Source organism: Oratosquilla oratoria, chromosome 38 (assembly GCF_046742065.1).
Source record: "Oratosquilla oratoria isolate Oo_2021 chromosome 38, ASM4674206v1, whole genome shotgun sequence".
In the NCBI taxonomy this organism is placed as follows: domain Eukaryota; kingdom Metazoa; phylum Arthropoda; class Malacostraca; order Stomatopoda; family Squillidae; genus Oratosquilla; species Oratosquilla oratoria.
In genome coordinates, this window is record NC_134814.1 from 41,939,456 (window position 1) to 41,966,074 (window position 26,619).

At 39.9% G+C, this 26,619-nt stretch overlaps 1 protein-coding gene across 1 annotated transcript in view; it reads left to right on the forward strand.

Annotated features, from left to right (window-relative positions):
* The window catches only part of LOC143020061 (trehalase-like), a 217,356-nt gene extending 201,341 nt beyond the window's left edge, over positions 1-16,015 (forward strand). The window contains exons 9-12 of the mRNA XM_076176237.1: positions 4,597-4,825; positions 5,582-5,716; positions 6,541-6,751; positions 8,492-16,015. Of these exons, the coding sequence (XP_076032352.1) occupies positions 4,597-4,825; positions 5,582-5,716; positions 6,541-6,751; positions 8,492-8,716 (800 nt within the window). The 3' untranslated portion in view covers positions 8,717-16,015. The remainder of the gene's footprint in view (positions 1-4,596; positions 4,826-5,581; positions 5,717-6,540; positions 6,752-8,491) is intronic.
* Positions 16,016-26,619: the final 10,604 nt, after the last annotated feature.

Below are 26,619 nucleotides of genomic sequence, written 5' to 3' on the forward strand. Positions count from 1 at the left end.
TTTTTCCCTCTCGCCTTATCTTTTTTCCCTCTCGCCTTATCTTTTTTCCCTCTCACCTTATCTTTTTTCCCTCTCACCTTATCTTTTTTTTCCCTCTCACCTTATCTTTTTTCCCTCTCACCTTATCTTTTTTCCCTCTCACCTTATCTTTTTTCCCTCTCACCTTATCTTTTTTCCCTCTCACCTTATCTTTTTTTCCCTCTCACCTTATCTTTTTTCCCTCTCACCTTATCTTTTTTTCCCTCTCACCTTATCTTTTTTCCCTCTCACCTTATCTTTTTTTCCCTCTCACCTTATCTTTTTTCCCTCTCACCTTATCTTTTTTCCCTCTCACCTTATCTTTTTTCCCTCTCACCTTATCTTTTTTCCCTCTCACCTTATCTTTTTTCCCTCTCACCTTATCTTTTTTCCCTCTCACCTTATCTTTTTTCCCTCTCACCTTATCTTTTTTCCCTCTCACCTTATCTTTTTTCCCTCTCACCTTATCTTTTTTCCCTCTCACCTTATCTTTTTTTCCCTCTCACCTTATCTTTTTTCCCTCTCACCTTATCTTTTTTCCCTCTCACCTTATCTTTTTTCCCTCTCACCTTATCTTTTTTCCCTCTCACCTTATCTTTTTTCCCTCTCACCTTATCTTTTTTCCCTCTCACCTTATCTTTTTTTCCCTCTCACCTTATCTTTTTTCCCCTCTCACCTTCTTTTTCCCTCTCACTTATCTTTTTTCCCTCTCACCTTATCTTTTTTTCCCTCTCACCTTATCTTTTTTCCCTCTCACCTTATCTTTTTTCCCTCTCACCTTATCTTTTTCCCTCTCACCTTATCTTTTTTCCCTCTCACCTTATCTTTTTTCCCTCTCACCTTATCTTTTTTTCCCTCTCACCTTATCTTTTTTCCCTCTCACCTTATCTTTTTTCCCTCTCACCTTATCTTTTTTCCCTCTCACCTTATCTTTTTTCCCTCTCACCTTATCTTTTTTTCCCTCTCCCCTTATCTTTTTTTCCCTCTCCCCTTATCTTTTTTCCCTCTCCCCTTATCTTTTTTCCCTCTCCCCTTATCTTTTTTTCCCTCTCCCCTTATCTTTTTTCCCTCTCACCTTATCTTTTTTCCCTCTCACCTTATCTTTTTTCCCTCTCACCTTATCTTTTTTCCCTCTCACCTTATCTTTTTTCCCTCTCACCTTATCTTTTTTCCCTCTCACCTTATCTTTTTTCCCTCTCACCTTATCTTTTTCCCTCTCACCTTATCTTTTTTCCCTCTCACCTTATCTTTTTTTCCCTCTCACCTTATCTTTTTTCCCTCTCACCTTATCTTTTTTCCCTCTCACCTTATCTTTTTTCCCTCTCACCTTATCTTTTTTTCCCTCTCACCTTATCTTTTTTCCCTCTCACCTTATCTTTTTTTCCTCTCACCTTATCTTTTTTCCCTCTCACCTTATCTTTTTTCCCTCTCACCTTATCTTTTTTTTCCCTCTCACCTTATCTTTTTTTTCCCTCTCACCTTATCTTTTTTCCCTCTCACCTTATCTTTTTTTCCCTCTCACCTTATCTTTTTTCCCTCTCACCTTATCTTTTTTCCCTCTCACCTTATCTTTTTTCCCTCTCACCTTATCTTTTTTCCCTCTCACCTTATCTTTTTTCCCTCTCACCTTATCTTTTTTCCCTCTCACCTTATCTTTTTTTTCCCTCTCACCTTATCTTTTTTCCCTCTCACCTTATCTTTTTTCCCTCTCACCTTATCTTTTTTCCCTCTCACCTTATCTTTTTTCCCTCTCACCTTATCTTTTTTTCCCTCTCACCTTATCTTTTTTCCCTCTCACCTTATCTTTTTTCCCTCTCACCTTATCTTTTTTCCCCTCTCACCTTATCTTTTTTCCCTCTCACCTTATCTTTTTTCCCTCTCACCTTATCTTTTTTCCCTCTCACCTTATCTTTTTTCCCTCTCACCTTATCTTTTTTCCCTCTCACCTTATCTTTTTTTCCCTCTCACCTTATCTTTTTTCCCTCTCACCTTATCTTTTTTCCCTCTCACCTTATCTTTTTTCCCTCTCACCTTATCTTTTTTTCCCTCTCACCTTATCTTTTTTCCCTCTCACCTTATCTTTTTTCCCTCTCACCTTATCTTTTTTCCCTCTCACCTTATCTTTTTTCCCTCTCACCTTATCTTTTTTCCCTCTCACCTTATCTTTTTTTCCCTCTCACCTTATCTTTTTTCCTCTCACCTTATCTTTTTTTCCCTCTCACCTTATCTTTTTTCCCTCTCACCTTATCTTTTTTCCCTCTCACCTTATCTTTTTTCCCTCTCACCTTATCTTTTTTCCCTCTCACCTTATCTTTTTTTCCCTCTCACCTTATCTTTTTTCCCTCTCACCTTATCTTTTTTCCCTCTCTCACCTTATCTTTTTTCCCTCTCACCTTATCTTTTTTCCCTCTCACCTTATCTTTTTTCCCTCTCACCTTATCTTTTTTCCCTCTCACCTTATCTTTTTTCCCTCTCACCTTATCTTTTTTTCCCTCTCACCTTATCTTTTTTCCCTCTCACCTTATCTTTTTTCCCTCTCACCTTATCTTTTTTCCCTCTCACCTTATCTTTTTTCCCTCTCCCCTTATCTTTTTTTCCCTCTCCCCTTATCTTTTTTCCCTCTCCCCTTATCTTTTTTCCCTCTCCCCTTATCTTTTTTCCCTCTCCCCTTATCTTTTTTCCCTCTCCCCCTTATCTTTTTCCCTCTCCCCTTATCTTTTTTCCCTCTCCCCTTATCTTTTTTCCCTCTCACATCTTTTTTCCCTCTCACCTTATCTTTTTCCCTCTCACCTTATCTTTTTTCCCTCTCACCTTATCTTTTTTCCCTCTCACCTTATCTTTTTTCCCTCTCACCTTATCTTTTTTCCCTCTCACCTTATCTTTTTTCCCTCTCACCTTATCTTTTTTCCCTCTCACCTTATCTTTTTTCCCTCTCACCTTATCTTTTTTCCCTCTCACCTTATCTTTTTTCCCTCTCACCTTATCTTTTTTCCCTCTCACCTTATCTTTTTTCCCTCTCACCTTATCTTTTTTCCCTCTCACCTTATCTTTTTTCCCTCTCACCTTATCTTTTTTCCCTCTCACCTTATCTTTTTTCCCTCTCACCTTATCTTTTTTCCCTCTCACCTTATCTTTTTTCCCTCTCACCTTATCTTTTTTCCCTCTCACCTTATCTTTTTTCCCTCTCACCTTATCTTTTTTCCCTCTCACCTTATCTTTTTTCCCTCTCACCTTATCTTTTTTTCCCTCTCACCTTATCTTTTTTCCCTCTCACCTTATCTTTTTTCCCTCTCACCTTATCTTTTTTCCCTCTCACCTTATCTTTTTTCCCTCTCACCTTATCTTTTTTCCCTCTCACCTTATCTTTTTTCCCTCTCACCTTATCTTTTTTCCCTCTCACCTTATCTTTTTTCCCTCTCACCTTATCTTTTTTCCCTCTCACCTTATCTTTTTTCCCTCTCACCTTATCTTTTTTCCCTCTCACCTTATCTTTTTTCCCTCTCACCTTATCTTTTTTCCCTCTCACCTTATCTTTTTTCCCTCTCACCTTATCTTTTTTCCCTCTCACCTTATCTTTTTTCCCTCTCACCTTATCTTTTTTCCCTCTCACCTTATCTTTTTTCCCTCTCACCTTATCTTTTTTCCCTCTCACCTTATCTTTTTTCCCTCTCACCTTATCTTTTTTCCCTCTCACCTTATCTTTTTTCCCTCTCACCTTATCTTTTTTCCCTCTCACCTTCTTTTTTCCCTCTCTCACCTTCTGTTTTACCCTTCTCCCTCTCTCACCTTCTGTTTTACCCTTCTCCCTCTCACCTTCTGTTTTACCCTTCTCCCTCTCTCACCTTCTGTTTTACCCTTCTCCCTCTCTCACCTTCTGTTTTACCCTTCTCCCTCTCTCACCTTCTGTTTTACCCTTCTCCCTCTCTCACCTTCTGTTTTACCCTTCTCCCTCTCTCACCTTCTGTTTTACCCTTCTCCCTCTCTCACCTTCTGTTTTACCCTTCTCCCTCTCTCACCTTCTGTTTTACCCTTCTCCCTCTCTCACCTTCTGTTTTACCCTTCTCCCTCTCTCACCTTCTGTTTTACCCTTCTCCCTCTCTCACCTTCTGTTTTACCCTTCTCCCTCTCTCACCTTCTGTTTTACCCTTCTCCCTCTCTCACCTTCTGTTTTACCCTTCTCCCTCTCTCACCTTCTGTTTTACCCTTCTCCCTCTCTCACCTTCTGTTTTACCCTTCTCCCTCTCTCACCTTCTGTTTTACCCTTCTCCCTCTCTCACCTTCTGTTTTACCCTTCTCCCTCTCTCACCTTCTGTTTTACCCTTCTCCCTCTCTCACCTTCTTTTTTCCCTCTCTCACCTTCTGTTTTACCCTTCTCCCTCTCCCACTCTCTTTTTCTCTTCTCTTTTTCCCCTTCCTCCTATGTTTATCTATATAGCTCTATGCCTAGCTACCCCATTGAAGAAATATATTTGGTGTGCCTTAGGCTTACAATAAAGTTAAATGGAGCATTGAGGTAGGGTTACTAATCAGTTTAGCCTAGAAGATGCCATTTAAAAAAATTTGTATTTACTTGTACAGGAAGTTTGAAAGACTTGAACGTGACTTCGATTTTGCCTGTGGACCTGAACAGTCTACTGTGCATGAATGCGCGCATCCTGAGCGGATTTTACCGAAGACTCGGCAAGCAGTCGAAGTCGATGGAGTACAGCAACTTGGCAGACACGAAGAACGAGACGATGGCGCTATTCTGGGATGACGAGGATGGTACTTGGTATGACTTCGATCTGAACACACAGCAGAGGAGGAGGTATGTGTCAAGCTGTGCGTTTATAATGATGGTTATTGTCTCCAGATTTACTGACAAAGACCACACCTACATGGTGGCTGACAGCAGTCTCTGGGTCTTTCTTTATATTTTTGCGGAAAAAAAATTGGTAATTTCGTTCTAACAGTTTTGTTCTGCTCCTGGGAAGCCACAACAAATCAAGATAGTAATTTAAAATGTCATCTACACCCCAGCATGCATGTGTGCTCATGCTATGGCTGGGGCCTGTTGTTTGGCGAGAAAGAACTCTATTGGCATTTAGAGAGTCAGTACTGTCCCAGCCTTTACCCGGACTAATCTTTGGTTGAAAATTGGATTTCGGAGATTTCATAGCTTCTACCCTGACCTTGGAAGTGGGCAGACTACATGTACTTGACGAGCAGTATTTGAGACCAAATTGTAGGCAGGGAGAACTGTTTTTTGTGGTTGCATCTTACTTGGCTCTCTGGGTTCAGACTGAGCTAAGTGCCTCTTAGAATAAACTCTCTTATTTTTTGTGTGTAGAACAACTGGGAAACAAAACAGAAGGAAGACCAAACTTTTGTCTATTAAGACCTCTTCAGGCTACCCTGAAGATGTCTTGATTGACATTTTCAGGCTACCTTGAACATGTTTCGATAGATGAAAATGTTTGGTCTTTCATATGTTTTATTTCCCAGTGGCTCTTCACACATTTTTAAATCATATGTACAGTATATGATGATTGGTGTTGCATCCTCATTTTTATCTTATTTTCAGGTACTTCTACTTGTCTAATATCCACCCTATTTGGAGTGAGTGTTATGGACATGAAAAAGACAGAGTAAGAGCTCACACAATTGATAAAGTCATCCAGTACTTAAAGAAAGTGAATGTCACCACTAATTATGTTGGGTAAGTGGATTTCCTGTGACTAGAAGTGATAGATACTGTAGCGAGAAGTGTAGGTGTTACAAGAAGGGATACTGGGACGTGTGAAGGATGAACAGATTGGGAAGAAATGTTTTTGATAAAGTAGAATAGTGGTGAAGAATTTTGGATATGTAGAACATCATACATACATACATACATACATACATATACCAAAGACTTTTCCCCCTACATGTAGAAAGAATAGGTAAAGAAAAACTGGCAAAGATAAGAAATGGATGGAGTAGTCTTGAAGAACTAGAATAAAATGGAGGGGCCTTCGGATGCATATATGTCTGTTGAGCAGAGAAGTGAGTGTAAATGGAGGTATGAAGGATGAGATTATGAATGATTAAAGAAATGAAGTGGCGTGAAGGGATGTTATCCCCATTTGTTTCATAATTTATTTTTGAGTGGATTAGGAAGAAGGGGTTTTGCCGTACAGTGAAACAGTGGAAACAAGCCAGCAATGGCAGTCATGACCTATGTATGAAATGTGCTTTGCTACATTACTTTTGACCCAAGCAATGTGGTGAGGGACAGGGGACCCTACCTTCCCAAGGTAGCTGAGATGGGAAAATTGGTTGAGTGAGTTTTGTTTATGTGCATGAGCTTTGACTGCCAATCCCTGTATTATGGGGAAGGTCCTTTGGTACATTATAAAAACTTGTATAGCTCCAGGTCAGTCCAAATGTCCACATCAGTACTTACAGTTCTCATGGACCCCTTGATGTCCTTGTAGAAGTATAAACCAATAGAAGGTATCATATGCTGAAGAAATTATTTAATTTATATGTTTTTACTTCCAGAGGTGTACCCACATCTTTGTCAGACAGTGGGCAGCAGTGGGACTTCCCCAATGCCTGGGCCCCCTTGCAGCATCTGATTATCATGGGTCTATATAAGGCCAGGAACATCCACCACGATGCAGATAGACTCGCTTATGATCTGGCACAGAAGTGGATCCACACCAATTTCATGGCTTATGACAGTTCTGATCCCCATGCCATGTATGAGAAGGTGAGGAGCAAATGTAATTTGATGGGTTTAACACCAACAAAGATGTACATTAGGATTGTGTTCTTGGTACGAGTAATGCCATGTTTCAGCCGAGTGGTTAAGACTTGTTTGTCAGCTAGATGATGCCCCTAATGTATAGTATTTGGGAAAATAGAATGACAAATATTTAGAATAAGAAGAGGTACAAATAATTTTGAAAGATGAAAGCTAGAGAGGCATCCATATTGGATGGTTGTCGTGTGGAATGTCTGAGAAAAGGTGTAGTTATAGTGAAATGGTTGGTGAGATTGTTTAATGTGGATCTCGGAAGAAAAATACTAGTAGATTTGAGGAGTGCATGTATAGTTCCACTATACAAGGGAAAGGGAGACAAGTATAGATATAGTTTGAGGGATCGGTCTGTTGACTTTGGTGGGAAAGATGTATGAACCTTTGGTAATGGAGAGGATGAGGAGGGGAACAGTAATTGAGAAAGAGCAGTGTGGGTTTAAGAGAGGAAGAGGGTACTTATGTTTTTTCTTAGTAAGGCAAGTATGTGAAAAATATTTGTCAGAAGGTATGTGTGATGTTTTTGGGGCTTTCATGGACATGAAAACATATACTTGGTTGGTGGAGACTTTTTGGGAGTGTTGTAAACGTATGGAGATAGGTAAAAATATGTTAAGTTAATTTTTCATCCAAGATTAGTAGGTCATATATGAGGATCAGGATTAATGAATGGATTGAGGTAAGTGTGAGGCTGAATCAGGGCTGTACATTGTTGCCATTGTTGTTTAGCATATACATGGATGGTGTGGTAAAAGAAGTTAATGGAATTGTTGGACAGAAGCTTGGGGATGGTGGGAAGTGAATATGGGCAAAAGTAAAATGAGATGTTCAAGGAATGCTAAGGGTGGCAGGAGGGTGAGTGGTGGCAAGGGATTGATTTGTTGAAGTAAGCAGCTGTATTGGAAAGGTTAGAACTACCGCTTTGGATGTAAAGATCATATTTTACATTTATTTTGGTTATTATAATTTAATTGGTGAGACAACCAATAGTTGCACCACTTAACAACTTAATTCTAGCCCATATTGAATATAACTGGGGAAAAAACTCTAAAGCCCATTAAACAACATCCAGTAATACCAAATGGTATGGTATGGTATTACTGGATGTTTTATTTAATGGGCTTTGGAGTTTTTTCCCCAGTTATATTCAATATGGACTAGAATTAAGTTGTTTAGTGGTGTAACTATTGTATTGGTCGTCTCACCAATGAAATTATAATTTTTCTATGCTTTCAACAATAAAATGGTTGAAAGCCATACTGTTGAATGGTATGTTGTCAGTATGCATGGAAGGGAGTGAATGGGGTATGGGGGGTTAGGGAGTATGTGTGAATGATATTTTGATGTAACCTGAAGAGATTTCTCCCTGTCTTCTCTTTTTCTGCATGAGGGGACAGAGAGCGGGGGTTGCTGATTAAATGAAGCGGCTTTGCTATGGATGTGCTGTGTCTCACTACATTGCTTCTGACCCAGGGCAGTGGGCAAGATGCAGGGATGACCTGTCATCCAGGAGGAGCCAAGATAAGAGGGAGGAAGGGGATTGAATGGGTGTGGAGTATGTGAGGATGGAATGGGTGCGAGTGGATTTGTTCCTTTTGACTTTGGCTACCTCCCTTGTAAGGGGAAAAAGCCCTTAGTATATGTATGTATATTAATTTGTTTAATTGGTATGTATATTGTTATTGTTTTCAGTACAACGTGAATGAGCAGGGTTCCTCTGGTGGGGGTGGAGAATACACAGTCCAGGATGGTTTTGGCTGGACCAATGGCGTAGCCATGCGCCTCATGGAAGTCTTCGGCGACCGCCTAACAGCCATGCCTTGTTCAGGTCTCCGGCTATCCTCAAGCACACTGCCACTCGTTCTCCTGCCCAGTCTCGTGCTCGCTTTGTCTGGCCTCTTTGCACAGAAGCTGTAAGGAGGGAGATCCTTTAGCTTGGGAGGAGAATGAGAGCCGAAGTCATTTATTGATCTCTGTGATGGTTAAGACTGGAAAGTAGTTTAGGTCTGTAGGGATGAAATGGAGAGTGAATGGGAGGTATTTTAGCGTTATGAAGGGGATTGTAGGTAAAAAGTTGAAGATACACATTTACCTAGTTGTATTTACCTAGTTGTAATATACGGGAGGGGAGCTATGCTATGCTATGCTATGAAAGCAAGTAAGTGCTATAAGGGGTATACTTTTTTTGACATGAACTATGAACCATCTAGAGGGAGGGTGGTATGTAGGGCATTTGATTACTTTTAGGTTTTACAGTTATGTGAGAAAAAGTTTGCCATCATGTGAGGTTGCATAATTAAAATGGGTATGAGTGAGCGATATGATGTATATTGAGAAATCTATTTAAATGTGACTTCAGATCAAAACAAGCAGGGCTGTATTGCAAGAATTAAGACATAGTAAATTTATGTAATCACAATTCCTGTTTGAATTTGAGTATTTAACTTGTATTGGGGAGTAGATTAAACTCTTCATTATTTGAGTTCACCAAAAGAAATTTTGTTTCCTGATGAGCATTTTTTTTTTTTTTTTATAATGGTGAATACGGTATATATTTTGTAAAAATATATTTTCCTAATAGAGCAAGGTTCTTACCGTTAATCATCAATCGTGCCCAAAAAATATTTCTACATCCATGAGTTACCTGATGACAAGGTGATGTTGAAATCAAAAGAGAATATGTTAACAGTAATTTATATGAGCATTTATTAAATCGCCCACAAGTTCCTGTGACCAAAACAAATGCGCCTATAAAAAAGAAAAAAAAATATAATTTTTTTTTTCTAACTTGTTTGAAAAGTGAGGAAATGCATCTAGTTGCTGGTGGTCGTTGTAGGAATATTAATCAGGAGACAAAATTTGTAGATGAAATGTTTTTCATTTTTCATATCTGAAGTTATGTCAAAGAACTTTTTTCATAATGTTTATTGTAAAATCTTGATCACTTGGACCACTTATGTTATCATGGTCTATACAAGCATATTATGATAATGATTAATTATCAATGATGGAAACAGCAGAAAATAATTTTACTACATATTGTTATCATTCCTGCTTATTATTTGTTCTCCAATGGTCAAATCTCTTCCATTGTAATCTTGGGTGAATTCCTAGTTTATTAGTTTATTCAAAAAGCCAAAGTAGAAAATAAATAAATATAAATAGATCTGGTTCATAAATTTGAAAATTCCTACCAACAAAGCTGTATTTAAAGTCTGAAAAATCTGTTGTACTTGTTCCATTATTCCTGAACTTAAGTACACAGAGGGCAATAACAAAAATGTATTTAAGTGTTGTATGTGTACAACATTCTCTACACTCATCTTGTTTTTCATAAATCATCTTGCATGCCTGAAAACAGCTGCACATTCCTTGGTTTCTTCTTAGTCCACTAAGAAATGGTTTATGTATGTTCCAAGTTTGCTTAATCTAATATGTATTCTCTGTGTGAAGAAGTCTTCAATAACATTTGCATTTTGGTGAGCAATATATTGGTTGTTCTTAGTCTCTAGAACAATGTTTCCATTCTCCTTTAACAATCACTTGTATAAATATATGCATATGGAAGGACAGTTATGTTTATACACACAAATGTATACATACATACATGCATAGATATATATAATTATACATACATACAATTGTACATACATGCAACATCTGGGAGCTGTGGTAGCAAATAATCTTGGTCAATCTTTGAGAGGATCAGGGTACTGTATAGTTTTGGAGCAAGGAAGGTTGGTTCCTCTAATCTTGTGTGCCTGCGGGACAAGGAAATGGTGTCTGTTTTAAGTAAGGCAGTTTTTTTTGTGATGGAGAGGGGTTGCTTCAAAGGATGTACCTTTGTACTTTAAGTGCTACAACTGCAAAGAGCAAACTACCATTAAGGGAGACATTTAAGAGTGTCACATCTCCTTCAAACATTTCTAGCAAAATCTCCATCTTTAAGTGTTGTAATACTAAATTTGTATTTACAAAAACATCAGTATCTAAAGTTTTAATTTTCTGATGATTCAAGGAATGAGAACTTCAAAAGATGTGAAATGTAAAGAGTAATTATATTCAAAGATAATGAAAATAGAGGATTGCTAAGGTCTGTTAAGGGGAATGGGAAATGACCATTAGAAGAGGTGGCAGGATAGTTGCATCATCCAAGACTGCTTTATAGGGGACTCCATGTGGAAAGTTGGAAATAGGCTGATAGATAGTTATAACTCAGCAAAATGACTGCAACGTGTTTCCTACATCATACAAAGAAGTTGAAGGTTTCAGGCTGGATGTAAACACTGAAAAAAGTTTTTTTTTTTTCTTTTTTTATTAGACTGGGATTTCATGGTAGACAAATTTCCTTTTTATGCAATCCGGTCAGTGCTGTATACTCGTCACCCTTTACAAATGCTTGAATACAAGAAAAACATGTGCCCTTGGATATCCAGGTAGAAGAGAGTATGGTGCTACAAAATCTATGGAGCTTTTTTGCTGTTCAACTGCTAAAGCCCTCTCCACATAATTGTCACAGTATCTGCAGACAAACAAGAATATTGTTCGGTGATGATGGACTCGCCACATTTGTTTGCAGACAATCCAGTGTTTGTGTTTGTTTGTGGACACTAAGTTTGTGTGGACAGAGCTTAAGAATCACATGAGAGATAAGGAAGTAATTTCTGGAATTTGTATTAGTAACTATACTAACATCTGTTCACAAGACTGATGAAAGAAGCAATTAATTGACCAGCTCTTCAGCAAAATTGATCACGTCCCAATAGAACGTACCTTATGGCATATAAGATCCACCCCATTTCAGCAGGGCATATGTAAAAAAAAAAGTAATGCATTTAAGCATGTAATTTTTAAAGCACGTTAGTGTTACAAAAACACTTCAGCCATGGCAGAAATACCCTACATAATTACAGTAATAAGCTCATTGTAAACATTGAAAAAAGTACATGAACTGTAGCAGAAATCTTACAGAAGCATCTTTGTATGACTGGTACTTGCATTTTCAAGCTGGTTATTAATAATAATAATAATAATTTTACTTGGCAATGAATCAATATACATGAAGTGCAGATAATGAAAACACGTAGTTTGAAAAAACAATTGCTATTGCCGAGGATATTGATAATGTTTAGACATAATTTATTTAGATATGATCAATCAATTAGTATCAATGAATGTCACTTGTATTTTGTTACTATAATTTTGTCTTGTAGTAACAGAAGTAGTACTCGTTTTCACTAATACATACAGAATTTTGTATAAGTGAAAAGGTCTGTAATAATAAATAATTTTATTTGTTTAAAATCACAAACTTGCCAGTTAGGAGGCTAGGATGGTGTCCCTTCCAGAAGACTTTGTAGCATGGAATTTCATGAATCATGCCCTTAGTTCAACTCGCCAATAATAAGGTTCAAATTGCAATCACCTTAATGTTCATCACAAGAAGACACCCTAACCTGCGCTGCCAGCAAGTATCCAATCTAATGATAATAATAAAGATAATGGTGCTTGAGTACAATTTTTATTATAGGCTAAGTAGAATTGTTGGAGCTAAAATTATATATATTTTTTTTTGGGGGGGAGGGGAGTTAGTCTCATATGCCATAAAATATGGTAATTTGGGTATGGCATTGAGAGGGAAGGAAAACAACAATAAGGAAAACCAGTGGTACTGATAAAAAAACATTTAATTACAATAGAGGTATACATAAACTGTAAGCTGAAAGATAGGCAGGGAAACCTAGTACATAAAGCTTAATTAGACGAGATTCTGAGAAGTAATAATAGGAAGCAATAATACAGAAACTAAAAAAAGTATATTGAAAAACAAAAATTAACCAAATGTTACCTGGATTCAGAGAGACCCATGATAAACGAGAAGTGTATTGCATGGTATTAGAATATAATATGCATATGATTTTCCTATAAGAAAATGAAGATAGAGGATCTTGGATAATCACAGGATAAGAATCATGACTGAAATTTACTAACTGGAAATCTACAGCTGCAATCTAGTGGGAAGTCCTTATGTCCTAAAAACCTCTTGGAAGAAACTTTTGACGGTTATCTGTGTTATTAGTGTGTGACTAGTTCTATGTTGCTGGTTTGTGATGTAGGAAGGAAACTGAAAAAATATAAAGGAAAAGTAATTAAAGTTGATAGAAATCTTGGGCCCTTCAGGGCTGCACCTCCAGATGATGGTGATGGTGTTGACAGGTTTTGGAGGCTGCCCACAGGCTGTCTGACATCTCTCAAAATTATCACTTGCAAGTACCAGTCATTCACAGAGTAATAAATGAGAATAAAACTGTTAAACTTGGTAAGAGGAAAGGATTGTTGTTAAATGATACCTCAGTGCTTGGTGAATATGCAAAGAAATAAACAGGTGTCCAGATTTTCCTGCAGAATGACTGCTGCCCTAATAAAAGACTGAATATCATACTCATATTCATGGGAAATGGGAGGATACTTTTACCTACAAGCTGATGTGACAAGTATTCCAGGGAAAGGTTTGAGAGAGAAATGAACGGAACATTAAAAAGAAACTTGCATAGACGAGTTTAGATTCTGTTTAAAACGACCTAGTTTTCTAGCTAAAAGGCCTTCAAAACGATGCTCCATTAAGACTGGCATGAAAGCTGAAGACATTTGGAGATATCAAAGTAATGACATTGGAATTGATGAAGGATTGATGGGTAGGAATGCAAATGAATCAACTGAAGGAGTTACGTTGAATAGGAAACTGATGATCGGAGTACCTTAGGTTCTGGACCTGATGCAAAACCTGCTTATCTATGTGTTATGTTGTCTCGAGATTTCCCATAGAACTTTCATGGAAGTAAATATTGTGTTGTATGAGACTGTTCCAGTGCCATCAACATTTCGTAGGAAGAAAGGGAAAAAAGACTGGTATCAGTTCTTGTGTAAGATGGAGAAAATAGACGAAGTTGAAAGAGAAATCTTAGGCCTGGTCTAGAGACTGTCAGTTTCTTGACTTTGTACCTCCAAATGGAGGTGAAGGGGTTGATGGGTTTTGAAAATGAATGACAGGGAAATGGTTCTCTCTGCTGACCATCATGCAGGACTACCACTAGGAGGTACTGTCATTGATTCCTCAAACAAGCAAAAGGATACAAAAGCAGTTGTAAACAGACACTCAAGCTTAATGGGAAGATAAACAGGTTAAGAAAGTTTCTGCTTAATGGAATAATATGCAAGGTGTCTTCACACACTTTGACAGACATAACCCATTACCTATGATTAAGTCTTCAATGTACTGTGGGGCTTTATTGTTCACAAAAAAAAAAACAGACTTGGTCCCAAGAGCAGTCGGTGAAAAGGTTTCAGGAATACTTTATCATTAGAAGTGTTAAGCAGTCAACATGTACTCGATTAACACTAAGATCATAATATATTGTAAAAGTAGGAAGACCGAACACTACAATTTTCTCATTTCTGCATGTGATTGTGTGTGTATTTTGTAAGAATGTACATTGTGTATGCATACATATGTGCACATAGCAGTTACAACAGGCAAATGAAGCAGGAACAGTTTGGACACAATGATGATTCTTGGTGACTCATGCAATGATCTTGTTCCCGGGCCAGTTTGTGGACAGTTCTGAAACTTAAACTTGACCTCTCCCAGACTAAATACACTGCACCCATACCCACACTCATACCCACACCCACTCATACCTACACCCACACTCTTATATGTAGATCTTGCTCATGTTCAAGAATATGTTGTGTGTGCATTTGATATGATGTATATGGTTTATATGTGCACATCAATGTACCTTATGTGTGCTTGCATGTGTGTATGGGTGTATATGCATACGAACATATGTAATGATATATATACATTGGATGTGTGTGCATGTTTACATACAATAAAGAAGAATAATGCATATATCTGTGCATGAGCAATTATATTGACTATTTTGAGACATTAATAACAATTTCTCTCATTCTTGAAGTGTGTAATTCTGTTGCTTATAATACTAATACATTCTTGATACAAGACAAAACATATGGATATGTTTTTATTGTTGTTCATATAGACATTGCAGTACAAGTTATCATTGTTACATTTTTCTGGATGATAGCTGAATTAACATTATCATTCACAACTTTCTTATAGGAAATATTTAACATCGAATTACTTGTCTTTTCTTCTTTATATATATATTGCATATATATATTATATATATGTATATATACATTTATATATGTATATGTGTATGGTACATGTATATAGTATATATATTCATATATGTATTTAGTACATGTATGTATGTATATGTATGCATGTTGTGTGTGTGTACAATGTATGTATATATACACTATATATAAATTTTAGGGATTTCAGAGCATGAAATTTGTGCTGAATAAAGATAATGAAGTTATGTGCCAAAGACCAACACTTTTGATAAGAAAATCAGTATTATGATACTGTACCCTAATTGTTAAAACTAATCAACATTTTGAATCTAAGAAGGCTACTGGTGTTTTGGAATGTTAACCAAACTGCCTGTTTCTTATATTGGTTAAAAAAAAGGAACAAGGAATATGATTGTACGTACGAGTATAGTTGACGGGGCATCATGTGAGAGTTGAGGGGCATAAAATGGTAAGATTCCCCCCTTTCCCACCTTAATAAGCGACGTAGTTTGTTGATATTAGAAAAGAAAAACATCTTTTGAATTGATCTATTACAGTTCAGAAGTTAGTAATCTATTTTTTTTTTTCTATTCTGGATATGAGGACCTCCTCTGTTGGCGGGGAGGTTTGTCCACATTTCTCTCATTCTAACTGTGCTTTTGTGCAAACAAGCTCGATTGTCTCATAAAATAAATGACATGTTCCCACTCCCCAAAGTGATGTTTTATCTGTGTTATAGTATGTAGGTAGCCTAGCCTGTTGTCCATCTCCCTCCCCAAAAAAATCTCGGTGTTGTTGCGTGACTGACAATACACATTATACGTGCTGTGTAATATTACTTTGTATGATTGTGCTTGTTGTGTTCTGGTATATATATCTAGGCAGTTTAGAGATAAAGAGAAATACACTCAAAGTTTACTTATTAGGAAAGTATAGTTTGGTATACAGTTTGGAGTCGACTGGAATTTGTGTTATCCGTGATTGTCTTTTCAAAATGATACTGCTGTCATTTGTGGTTTATGTATGTAGGAATGAAATAAATGCACACTTTTATGTGGTTGCTTTGATTTTCCTTTTGTGATGGTGTATCAATAATAGAAATACAGCTGAGACTGAAAGTGAGGTTTTCCTTCCTGTTACAAGCCCCGTTTTCAGGTCTTGCAGTCCTATACACTTCATCTGCTCCAGAATGAGGAGGCAAGATTAGAAGGGATGACTAAGGAGCAGGCTGAAGAAATACTGACTCCCTTTTCACATGTTTATGTGCCCTGGATGGAACTTCCATCTGGGATCTGATGCTAACAGTGAGGCAATGGTCACCTTGTACTGGGATTAAGGAGTAACATTGTTCGGAAGCAGCCTACATGACTGAACAATCTTGTATAGGCTCTGCTTTGCTCACCTCACTAGAAGGAGCTAGAAAAAAATACTCTCAAAATAACCTCCTTAAATCTGATTGGGTAGCCGCATCTACCAAGGTCACCCAAATGTGGCGTGAATAGTAACTAAGCAATAATAACAGAGGGGTCAACAACTCTCCTCAATGATAATGATAATGGTGATGATGATAATGGTGGCAATATTGATAATGATAAAATTAATAATAGTAATGATAATGATGATAATAACAATAATAATATTAGTAATAACAACAATAATAATAAAAAGATGATTTAAAGGAAATTAAGAGAGGAAGAAGAGGCAAATCAAGTAGAAACGAAATAGTTAAAGGTGCAGATGGAGAGATGATAATGGAAGAGACAGTAGTAAGAGGAAGATGGGTAGAGTGTTTTAGGGAGTTGCTAAATGTGAGGGAAATGTAGTTGTAGTAGGAAGCAATAAGAAAATGAGAGTGATGAATGAGGAAAATTGATAAATAAGGAAAGATTAGGTGAAAGCAGTTATTAAAATGATGAGAACAGGTAAGGCACCTGGGGTTGGATGGGTGTCATGTGGAGTGTTTAAAAAAGGGAGGTACAGTGATAGTGGATTGGCTGGTAAGGCTATTTAAAATGTTTGTCTAAAAGAGTGTAGAGTACTGGAGGACTGGAGAATGCCTGTATTGTTCTACTTTACAAGGGAAATGGGGACAAGTGTGAGTGTAGTAGTTCCAGAGGGATCATTTTGTTGAATGTAGTTGGGAAGGCCTTTGGAAAGGTTTTAATTGAGAAGATTAGGAGGGGAATAGAGAGAGTAATTGGCAAGGAATAGTGTGGGTTTAGGACAGTTAGGGGTTGCGTGGATCAGATTTTTGTGGTAAGACATATGTGAAAAAGCTTTTGGAAAAGGTAAGGATGTTTTTTGTTTTCTGTGGATTTGGAAAAGGCTTATAACAAGGAAGACAGGAAGGCACTGTGGGAGGTATTGAAGATATATGGGATAGGAGGAAAGATTTTAAGAGCAGTCAAGATTTTTTACGTGAGTAGTAGAGCCTGTGTTAGAATTAGAAATGGAGAGAGTGAGTGGTTTGAAGTAAAGGTGGGACTTCACCAGGGGTTTGTTATGTCAATTTATATATGGATGATGGGGTGGTGTGAGAGGTAAATGCAAGGGTAATGGGCTGGGGATTTATATGGTTAAAGAAAATGGAGAAAAATGGGAGATAAGCCAGTTGTTGTTTGCTGTTGACATTGCGCTTGTAGCCGGATCAAAGGAGGGATTAAGGAAGTTAGTGATGGAGTTTGGGAAGGTGTGTGAAAGAAGGAAGTTGAAGATAAATGTGGGTAAAATTAAGGTGATGAGATGTACAAGAGAGCAGTCAAGATTTTTTACGAGAGTAGTAGAGCCTGTGTTAGAATTAGAAATGGAGAGAGTGAGTGGTTTGAAGTAAAGGTGGGACTTCACCAGGGGTTTGTTATGTCAATTTATATATGGATGATGGGGTGGTGTGAGAGGTAAATGCAAGGGTAATGGGCTGGGGATTTATATGGTTAAAGAAAATGGAGAAAAATGGGAGATAAGCCAGTTGTTGTTTGCTGATGACATTGTGCTTGTAGCAGGATCAGAGGAGGGATTAAGGAAGTTAGTGATGGAGTTTGGGAAGGTGTGCAAAAGAAGGAAGTTGAAGATAAATGTGGGTAAAATTAAGGTGATGAGATGTACAAGAGAGGATGGCAGCAAATTGGAAGTGAGTATTAAGGGAGAGAGACTGGAGGAAGTGGATAGCTTTAGATACTTGGGTGCGAATGTGGCGGGAAAGGGAGTGGAGGTGGAGGCAGAATGTAGATTGAGAGAAGCAAGTAAATGCCTTGGGGGATTAAAAAGTGTAATGAGAAATATATATTTGAGATGGATGCTAAGAGGAGATTGTATGAAGGCATTATTGTGCTGACAGCACTTATAAGGGGCAGAAACATGGAACATGAGAGTAGAGGAGTTTAAATGTGGTTGAGATGAAATGTCTAAGAAGTATGGTATGGGTGACTAGGCTGGGTAGAGTGAGAAATAAGGAGGTGAGGAGGAGAGCGGAGGTGGAAAGGGAGCTGGGAGATAGGGTTAATGAAAGAGTATTGGGATGGTTTGGACACATGGAAAGAATGAGTGAAGAAAAATTAATAAAAGAGGTGTGGAAAGCAGAGGTAGAAGGAGTAAACATGAGGGGATGACCAAGAATGAGATGAATGGATGGGGTAAAAGGGGCACTGGGAAAGAGGGGAATGTCTGTTGAGGGAGACAGATAGGGGTGAGTGAAACTAAGTTGAAAGGGAGGGGCAAGTTTGAGTTTGGGAGTGTAGTTGGGAGGGTAACAGGAGTGAAGAGAGGATGAGGGAGAGAATGTGTGGCCATACTAGTAAGTGAAGAGATAGGTAAATGTGTGGTGGAGTGGAAGGAGGTTTCTTTAAGGTTAATGTGGATGAAGGTGGAACTGGGAAGGGAGGTGTGGGTCACTGTAAGTGCATATGGGCCTGGTAGTGAGAAGAGTGTAGAGGAAAGGGAGGCTTTTTTGATAGATTTAAATGAGTGCATATAGGGGTTAGGGAGAAATGTCAATGTAGTGTTATAGTACACATGGGAGTGGGTGGTGGATGGAAAAGTGGTAAATAGGGCTTTAATGGACTATGTAGTGGTATCCAGGAGAAGAGTAGGAAGAGTTTTTGATGTACATGTTCTAAGGGGAGAGAGTGGGGGAATATCAGATAAATTTTTGGTGGAAGGTAAGTTAAAAGTTGAGGATTGATGGAGAAAAAGGAAAAGAACAGAATGTAGGAAGGTGATTAGAGTAAACTGCCTATATGTGAAAGAAAAGGAGAAAGAGTACAAAAAGAGGCTGAGAGGTGAGTGCGAGGGAGCAAAAGATAGAGTAGAACTAGAAGTGGAGGAGGAATGGGGATAGTTCAAGAAGGGAATCACAAGGTGTGGAAAGTTGGTGTGTGGAACAAGGAGGATGGGAGGAAATGAAATAGAAGGAAGGATAGTGAGTGGTGGGATGATCAAGCAAAGACGGTTGTAAAAGATAAGAAACGAGCATTCACAGATTGGTTACAAAATGTCACAAGAAAATCATATGAGAGGTACAAAAAAAAAAAAAAAAAAAGAGAAATAAAGCATAATATAAAGGAGGCAAAGAAGAAAGCAGATGTGAAATGGGGTAAGAGTATGACAGAAGTTTTTGAAGGTAATAAAAAAGATGCTTTTAGAGGAAATTAAGAGGCAAATCAAGTACATAAGAACATAAGAATGAAGGAGACTGCAAGAGACCATAAGGCTTACACTAGGTAGCTCCGTATCCATCACCACCTGTCATCCCCATCCATAAAGTTGTCTAATCGTTTCTTAAAACAACTGATAATTTCAGCGCTTACTACATGATTACTAAGTTTATTTCATTCATCGATCACCCTATTAGTTAACCAATTCTTGACCATTTCCTTTTTAAATCTAAATTTGTCCAGTTTATAACCATTACTGCGAGTCCTGCCCTGTTGTTTTAATATGATGACCTTGTTTACATCACCCTTGTTAAAGCCTTTGATCCACTTGAACACCTCTATTAGATCACCCCGCACTCTGCATCTTTCCAGAGAGTGTAAGTTAAGGTGCCTAAGCCTCTCCTCGTAAGGCAAATTTCTGAGTCCATGTATCATTTTGGTCATTCTTCTCTATACTGATTCTAGTGAATTGATGTCCATTCTATAGGACGGAGACCAAAACTGTACCGCATAGTCAAGGATGGGTCTAACTATTGCTAGATAGAATTTGATAATTACTTCTGCACTTCTATTTGTAACCGTCCTAGCAATGAAACCTAATGCTTTGTTAGCTTTATTCCTGGCGCTAATACACTGTTTCCTGGTTTTAAGGCCCGGACTCACTAGAACTCCCAAGTCTCTCTCGCACTCAGTTTTCTCTAAAAGCGTGTTATCTAAGCTGTATCTATTTTTGGGGTTGTGTAGCCCTACGTTTAACACGCTACACTTAGAGATATTGAAGGTCATTTGCCATTTCATTGACCATGTGAACAATTTGTTAAGATCATCCTGCTGAATCTCTGCGTCGTCTCCTGACCTAATTAGGCGTCCTATTTTAGTGTCGTCCGCAAACTTACTAACATCACTATTTATCCCGTCGTCTAAGTCGCTTATGTACATAATGAGCAACAAAGGACCCAAAACCGAGCCCTGGGGGACCCCACTAGTAACATTGCCCCACCTGGATTTTATTCCATTTATGGTGACCCGCTGTTTTTTGTTACTAATCCAAGCTCTAATACATTCTAACACTTTTCTTCCTATGTCATGGGCTTTGATTTTATTTAGTAGTCTCTGGTGTGGCACCTTGTCGAACGCTTCGCTAAAGTCAAGGTAAATAATATCGTAATTATCATTGTTTTCTGACGCCTTATATACTTTAATGTAAAAGAATAGAAGATTAGTCACACATGACTTACCCTTGGAGAAACCATACTGTGAATCACGAATCAAATTATGTCTTTCGATGTGTTCTCTGAGTCTATTTACTATTACTGATTCAAGTATTTTACCTATAACCGATGTCAAACTGATTGGCCTGTAGTTGCATATAGACGATCTATCTCCCTCCTTAAAAACAGAAACAACGTTTACTTGCCTCCAAGCAGTAGGCAGGAATCCAATGTCTACTGATTTATTAAATATTTCAGCTAACTGGTCGCAGATTTCAAATTTACACTCCTTTAGCATTCTCGGACCCGGGGCTTTTGTAGCTTTAATTCTTTCAATCTTCTTGACTACTTCTACTTCACTAATGCTGGTATTAGATAGACTACTTTCTTCATCTCCTCTGAAAATCGGATCGCAGTCAGGTACTTTATCTAACCTCTCATTAGTAAACACCGATAGAAAATAATTGTTAAACTCCTCACTCATTTTCCTCCGATTCTATCATGACATTTTCATCTTTTTTAATTGGTCCTATTCTTTATTTATTTATTTTGTTCTATAGAGAAGAAAAGGTTAAAGGTGCAGATAGAGAGATGATAATGGAAGACAGTAGTAAGAGGAAGACGGGTAGAGTATTTTAGGGAGTTGCTAAATGTGAGGGAGGATAGGGAGAGAAATGTAGATGCAGTAGGAAGCGATAAGAAAATGAGTAATGAATGAGGAAAATCGAGAAAAAAGGAAAGATGAGGTGAAAGCAGTTATTAAAATGATGAGAGCAGGTAAGGCGCCCGGGGTTGGATTGGTGTCATGTGGAGTGTCTAAAAAAAGGGAGGTACAGTAATGGTGGACTGGCTGGTGAGACTTTTCAATGTTTGTCTAAAAGAGTGTAGAGTACCGGAGGACTAGAGGAATGCCTGTATTGTTCTACTTTACAAGGGAAACAGGGACAAGTGTGAGTGTAGTAGTTTCAGAGGGATCAGTTTGTTGAATGTAGTTGGGAAATCTTATGAGAGGGTTTTGATTGAGAGGATCAGGAGAGGAATAGAGGGAGTAATTAGTGAGGATCAGTGTGGGTTTAGGACAGGTAGGGGTTGCATGGATTATATTTTTTGTGGTAAGACAGATATGTGAAAAAGCTTTAGGAAAAGGTAAGTATGTTTTGGTTCTCTATGGATTTGGAAAAGGCTTGTCAAGATTTTTTACGAGAGTAGAAGAGCCTGTGTTAGTATTAGAAATGGAGAGAGTGAGTGGTTTGAAGTAAAGCTGGGACTTCGCCAGGGATGCGTTATGTCGACTTGGCTGTTCAATTTATACATGGATGGGGTGGTGTGAGAGGTAGATGCAAGGGTAATGGGCTGGGGATTTATATGGTAAAAGAAAATGGAGAAAATGGGAGATAAGCCAGTTGTTTGCTGACGATACTACGCTTTTGGCAGGATCACAGGGGAATTAAAGAAGTTAGTGACAGAGTTTGGGAAGGTGTGTGAAAAAGGGAGTTGAAGATAAATGTGGGTAAAAGTAAGGTGATGAGATGTACAAGGGGAGAGGATGATAGCCAATTGGAAGTGAGTATTAAGGGAGAGAGACTGGAGGAAGTGGATAGTTTTAGATATTTGGGTGCGAATGTGGCGGGAAAGGGAGGAGTAGAAGTGGAGATAGAATGCAGATTGAGAAAAGCAAGTAAATTCCTTGGGGGATTAAAAATGTAATGAGAAATAGATATTTGAGAATTGATGCTAAGAGGAGATTGTATGATGGGGTGATTGTACCAACAGTACTATATGGGGCAGAAACATGGAACATGAAAGAGGAAGAGAGGAGGAGTTTGAATGTGTCTGAGATGAAATGCCTGAGAAGTATGGTGGGGGTTACTAGGCTGGATAGAATGAGAAACGAGATGAGGAGGAGAGTGGGGGTTGAGAGAGAGTTGGTAGAAAGGGTGGATGAAAGAGTATTAGGATGGTTTGGACACATGGAAAGAATGAGTGAAGAAAGATTAGTTAAAGAGGTGTGGAAGGCAGAGGTGGAAGTAATGATCATGAGGGGGCGACCAAGAATGAGAGGGGAATGTCTGTTGAGGAAGGAAGGAAGGGAGAAGACAGAATATAGGGGTAAGTGGAGAATGGTTGTGTATGGATGATACTCTGATGTATGGAAGGGAGAGGGAGTATGTATGAGAAATAAATTGACGCAGCCCGAAGGGATTTCTCCCCGTCTTCTCTTTTTCTGCATGAGGGGACGGAGAGTGGAGTCGGCGATTAGATGAAGTGGCCTTGCTGTGGATGTGCTGTGTCGTGCTACATTGCTTTTGACCCAGGGGAGTGGGCGAGATACAGGGATGACCCGTCATTCAAGAGGTACCAAGATAAAAGGGAGGGAAATTTGGTGAATGGAAATGGAGTATGTGGGGGTAGAATGTGTGGGAGTGGATTTTGTGCCTTTTTTTTTTTTTTTTTGCTACCTGTAAAAAGTCGTTTGACTTGCTGTATCGTAGAATACTCTGGGATCTTTTGCGGAGTCGTAGGATTCCTGCAAGGGTTATTGACTTGATATCTGGCTTATATTTTGGATCAGAGAGTGCTGTAAATATTGGAGAAGGCATGTCTAGCTTATTTCCTGTTAATTCAGGAGTGAGGTAAGGGTGTTTCCTCGCCCAAACACTTTTCAACACCTGTATGGACTGGATATTGGACAGAGTTGTTGATCAACGTCGTTGCGGAACATCTATTGGCAACACCAAGGTCACTGATCTTGTATTTGCAGAATCATTGGAGGTCTTAGTTGCAACCCTCGAGTCACTGCACAAGGAGGCGAGACAGCTTGGATTTGAGGTCGCCTGGACCAAGACCAAGTCCTAGGAGTTTGGGGATTTACTGGATGACACAGTTCACCTGTTCAAGTATATGGCGTGGACATTGAGGTCTTAGAAAGCTTGGTAGTGTAATTCATAACATTGGTGGGTCATGCCAGGAAGTACTTCGTATGATTGTTATTGCCCATGGTGTTGTCTTTATCTATGCAGGAGTACTACGATTCGAATCTTCGAGTCACTTTCGCTACCTGTCTTGTTGTATGGCTGTGGCGATGAGGGGGCTACCGTGAGAAGAAAATAGGGTTTAGCGAGTTCGTCCTTATTTTGTAATGTTAGGACCGAACTGATTTTACATGCAGCACGTGGTGCGTAATTGCCAAAATTAGATCAGCCTTGGATCACGCAGGGGTCAAGCAGCAAGGGTCAAGAATAACTCATAATTAGATCGGATTAGGTCACGTCGGATTGCACTGTCAACGGCAGATGTTTGCTGAGGTCGCAGCGCGTGATTTCTGTTGTCACATGTTCAATCGTACTTCGTGGCTCGCACAATACTCCTTTGTTAAAGTTGTCTTGGTTTCAGAGGGCGTCCTGCACATGAGAATTGGGTGGGCTGAGTGTCGAGATAGGTCGGTTTTAGGTAGTAGATGGAGACCCTTTCTGGTTTGCCGGAGACTGAGGTACGTAAGGTCTTGTTCTTTCGTTCAAGGGCAAGATAGGGGTCAGTGAAGGGACAGGTGAGCGGTAGTATGTGTGCGTCTGCCCTTAGGAAGGCGTGCGTAAAGATGTGGAGATACTTTGGGAGGTATCCTTGACCTCCTGGTAATGTGTCGGCACGTATTGGGACAATTTACCGAGGATTAGTCGCAACTGCTGCAGGCTTTCGAGAGACTCCTGTGGAGGGAAGAATTCTGCGGGCACGACGAGGGGGTGGACGAGGATCATCTCTGGGGGAGACACGTTGAGGTCGTCCTTGGTGGCTGTCCGGAGATCAAGGACTATCCATGGTAGTTGGAGAATCCAGGAGTTGTTGTTGCAATGTGTCATAAGAGATGTAGTGAGTGAGCAGTGGGTTCGTTCGACCATGCCGTTGGTTGCGGGGTTGTAGGAAGTAGTGTGATGAGCTATAGTGCCCAGGAGTTCAGCGAGGGACTCCCACAGCCGAGACGTGAAATAAATTTCTCGGTCGGAGGTGATGTACTTCGGCAGGCCGAATCTGGTGATCCATCCACTGCTGACAAGGGTTGTGTTGCAGGGCGAGGCGGTAGCGTCCTTCATAGGAATGGCCTCCAACCAGTGGGTCGATTTATTGATGGCCGTAAAGAGGTAGCCGTGGTCTTCCGGCGGATGGAGAGGGCCGATGACGTCGATATGTGTGCGAAGCGTCGTTGGGGTTGATGGAATGATCCGATGCCTGACTCAGTGTGGCAATGAAATTTGAATTGCTGGCAGGCACTGCGGGATCTGGCCTACTCCTTTGCGCTCTTGGAGATGCTGTGCCAGATGAAGTTCTTCTTCAGGAGCTTTGCAGTGACGTGTCCAGAAGGGTGTGTTGAACACCTGACGTCGGAAGGCAGTTGGGATGATGAGTCGTGGGTGGCCGAGGTTGATGTCGCAGAGGATGATCGTGCTTGTCGTGGAAGGGAACCTCTTGCCACTGAAGGGATGAGATGGATGTCCTGTAGGCGAGTGTCTTAGGATCCTCCCGTTGCTCTCTGGCAATGGTTTCATAGTCGAGGCCGAGTTGATCTGAGTCGATGGATATTCGGGAGAGGGGGTCGGTGACAGGGTTCTTTGTACCGTGGACGTGCCTGATGGTGCAACTAAGCTTGGCGATGGCGGAGAGGTGGCGGCGCTGTCTGGTGGACCAGATGTCCTGCTGCTTTGTGAAGGAATGGACAAGAGGTTGATGGTCGATGTTGATAAAGGAGGAGCCTTCGAGGAAGTGGCTGAAGTGACAGGAGTGGTGGATGGCGCGGTGTACGGCATGGAGCTCTCTGTCGAAGGTGCTGTAGTTGAGCTCGGCCTTGGAGAGTTTCCTGCTGAAGAAACAGAGGAGTGTAAATGTGCCATGGACAAGTTGTTCGAACACAACCCCAGTGGCGACATTGCCGTAGTCCGTTGACAGTTGTAGCTGGGCACCTGGTGCAAGAAAGGAGAAACTGGTGGTACAGGCGAGGGCTTTTTTGGCGTTGACAAAGGTAGCTTGTATGGCCGGGTTACACTGGGGTCCTTTGGTTTTCCGTGAAAGGCGTTGTAGAGTGGGTGCATCATTTGAGCGATGTTAGGGAGGAAGCGGCGGTAGAACTTGACCATCCCAATAAATTCATGCAGGGCTTTGATGATGGTTGGTCTGGGGAACTTGAATGCGGCGGCTTTTCCTGAAGGGGACGAGAGCCGCCAGGAGAGATGAGGTGTCTCAAAAAAACTTGACGGATTTTTTCCCGAAGCTGCATTTGTCAAAACATTTGACGAGGCAGTTGTTTTGGAGACGCTGGAGGATGACCCGCTGTTCAGGTGACTCGGAGAATACCAGGATATTGTCAACCTAGCAGGCGCAGAAATCAAGGTCGCCGAGGATACAGTCCTTTAAGCGCTGGAAAGTCGCACCTGAATTTCGCGAGCCAAAATAAGCGTAATTAAAGGTGTACGTTCCGAAGGGGTAGTGATGATGTTCTTCGGGATGTCATCCGTATGTACCGGAACTTGGTAGTAGCCCTTCAGGAGGTCTAGTGTCGAAAAGATCTTGGCGCCGTTGAGATATGTGGTGACTTCGGTAGTGTTTGGGACTGGGTATTGGTCAGGTTCCATCATTATATTTAGCCGCCGTTAGTCTCCATAAGGGCGCCAGGAACCGTCGTGCTTCTTGGCGATTTGGATAGGGGGAACAAAGGGCTGGAGGCCGTTTGGCAAAAGCCTAGTTTCTCCATCTCCTGGAAGGTTTTCTTGGTAACGGTGAGTTTCTCGGGGGGGGGGGGGGGTAGGCG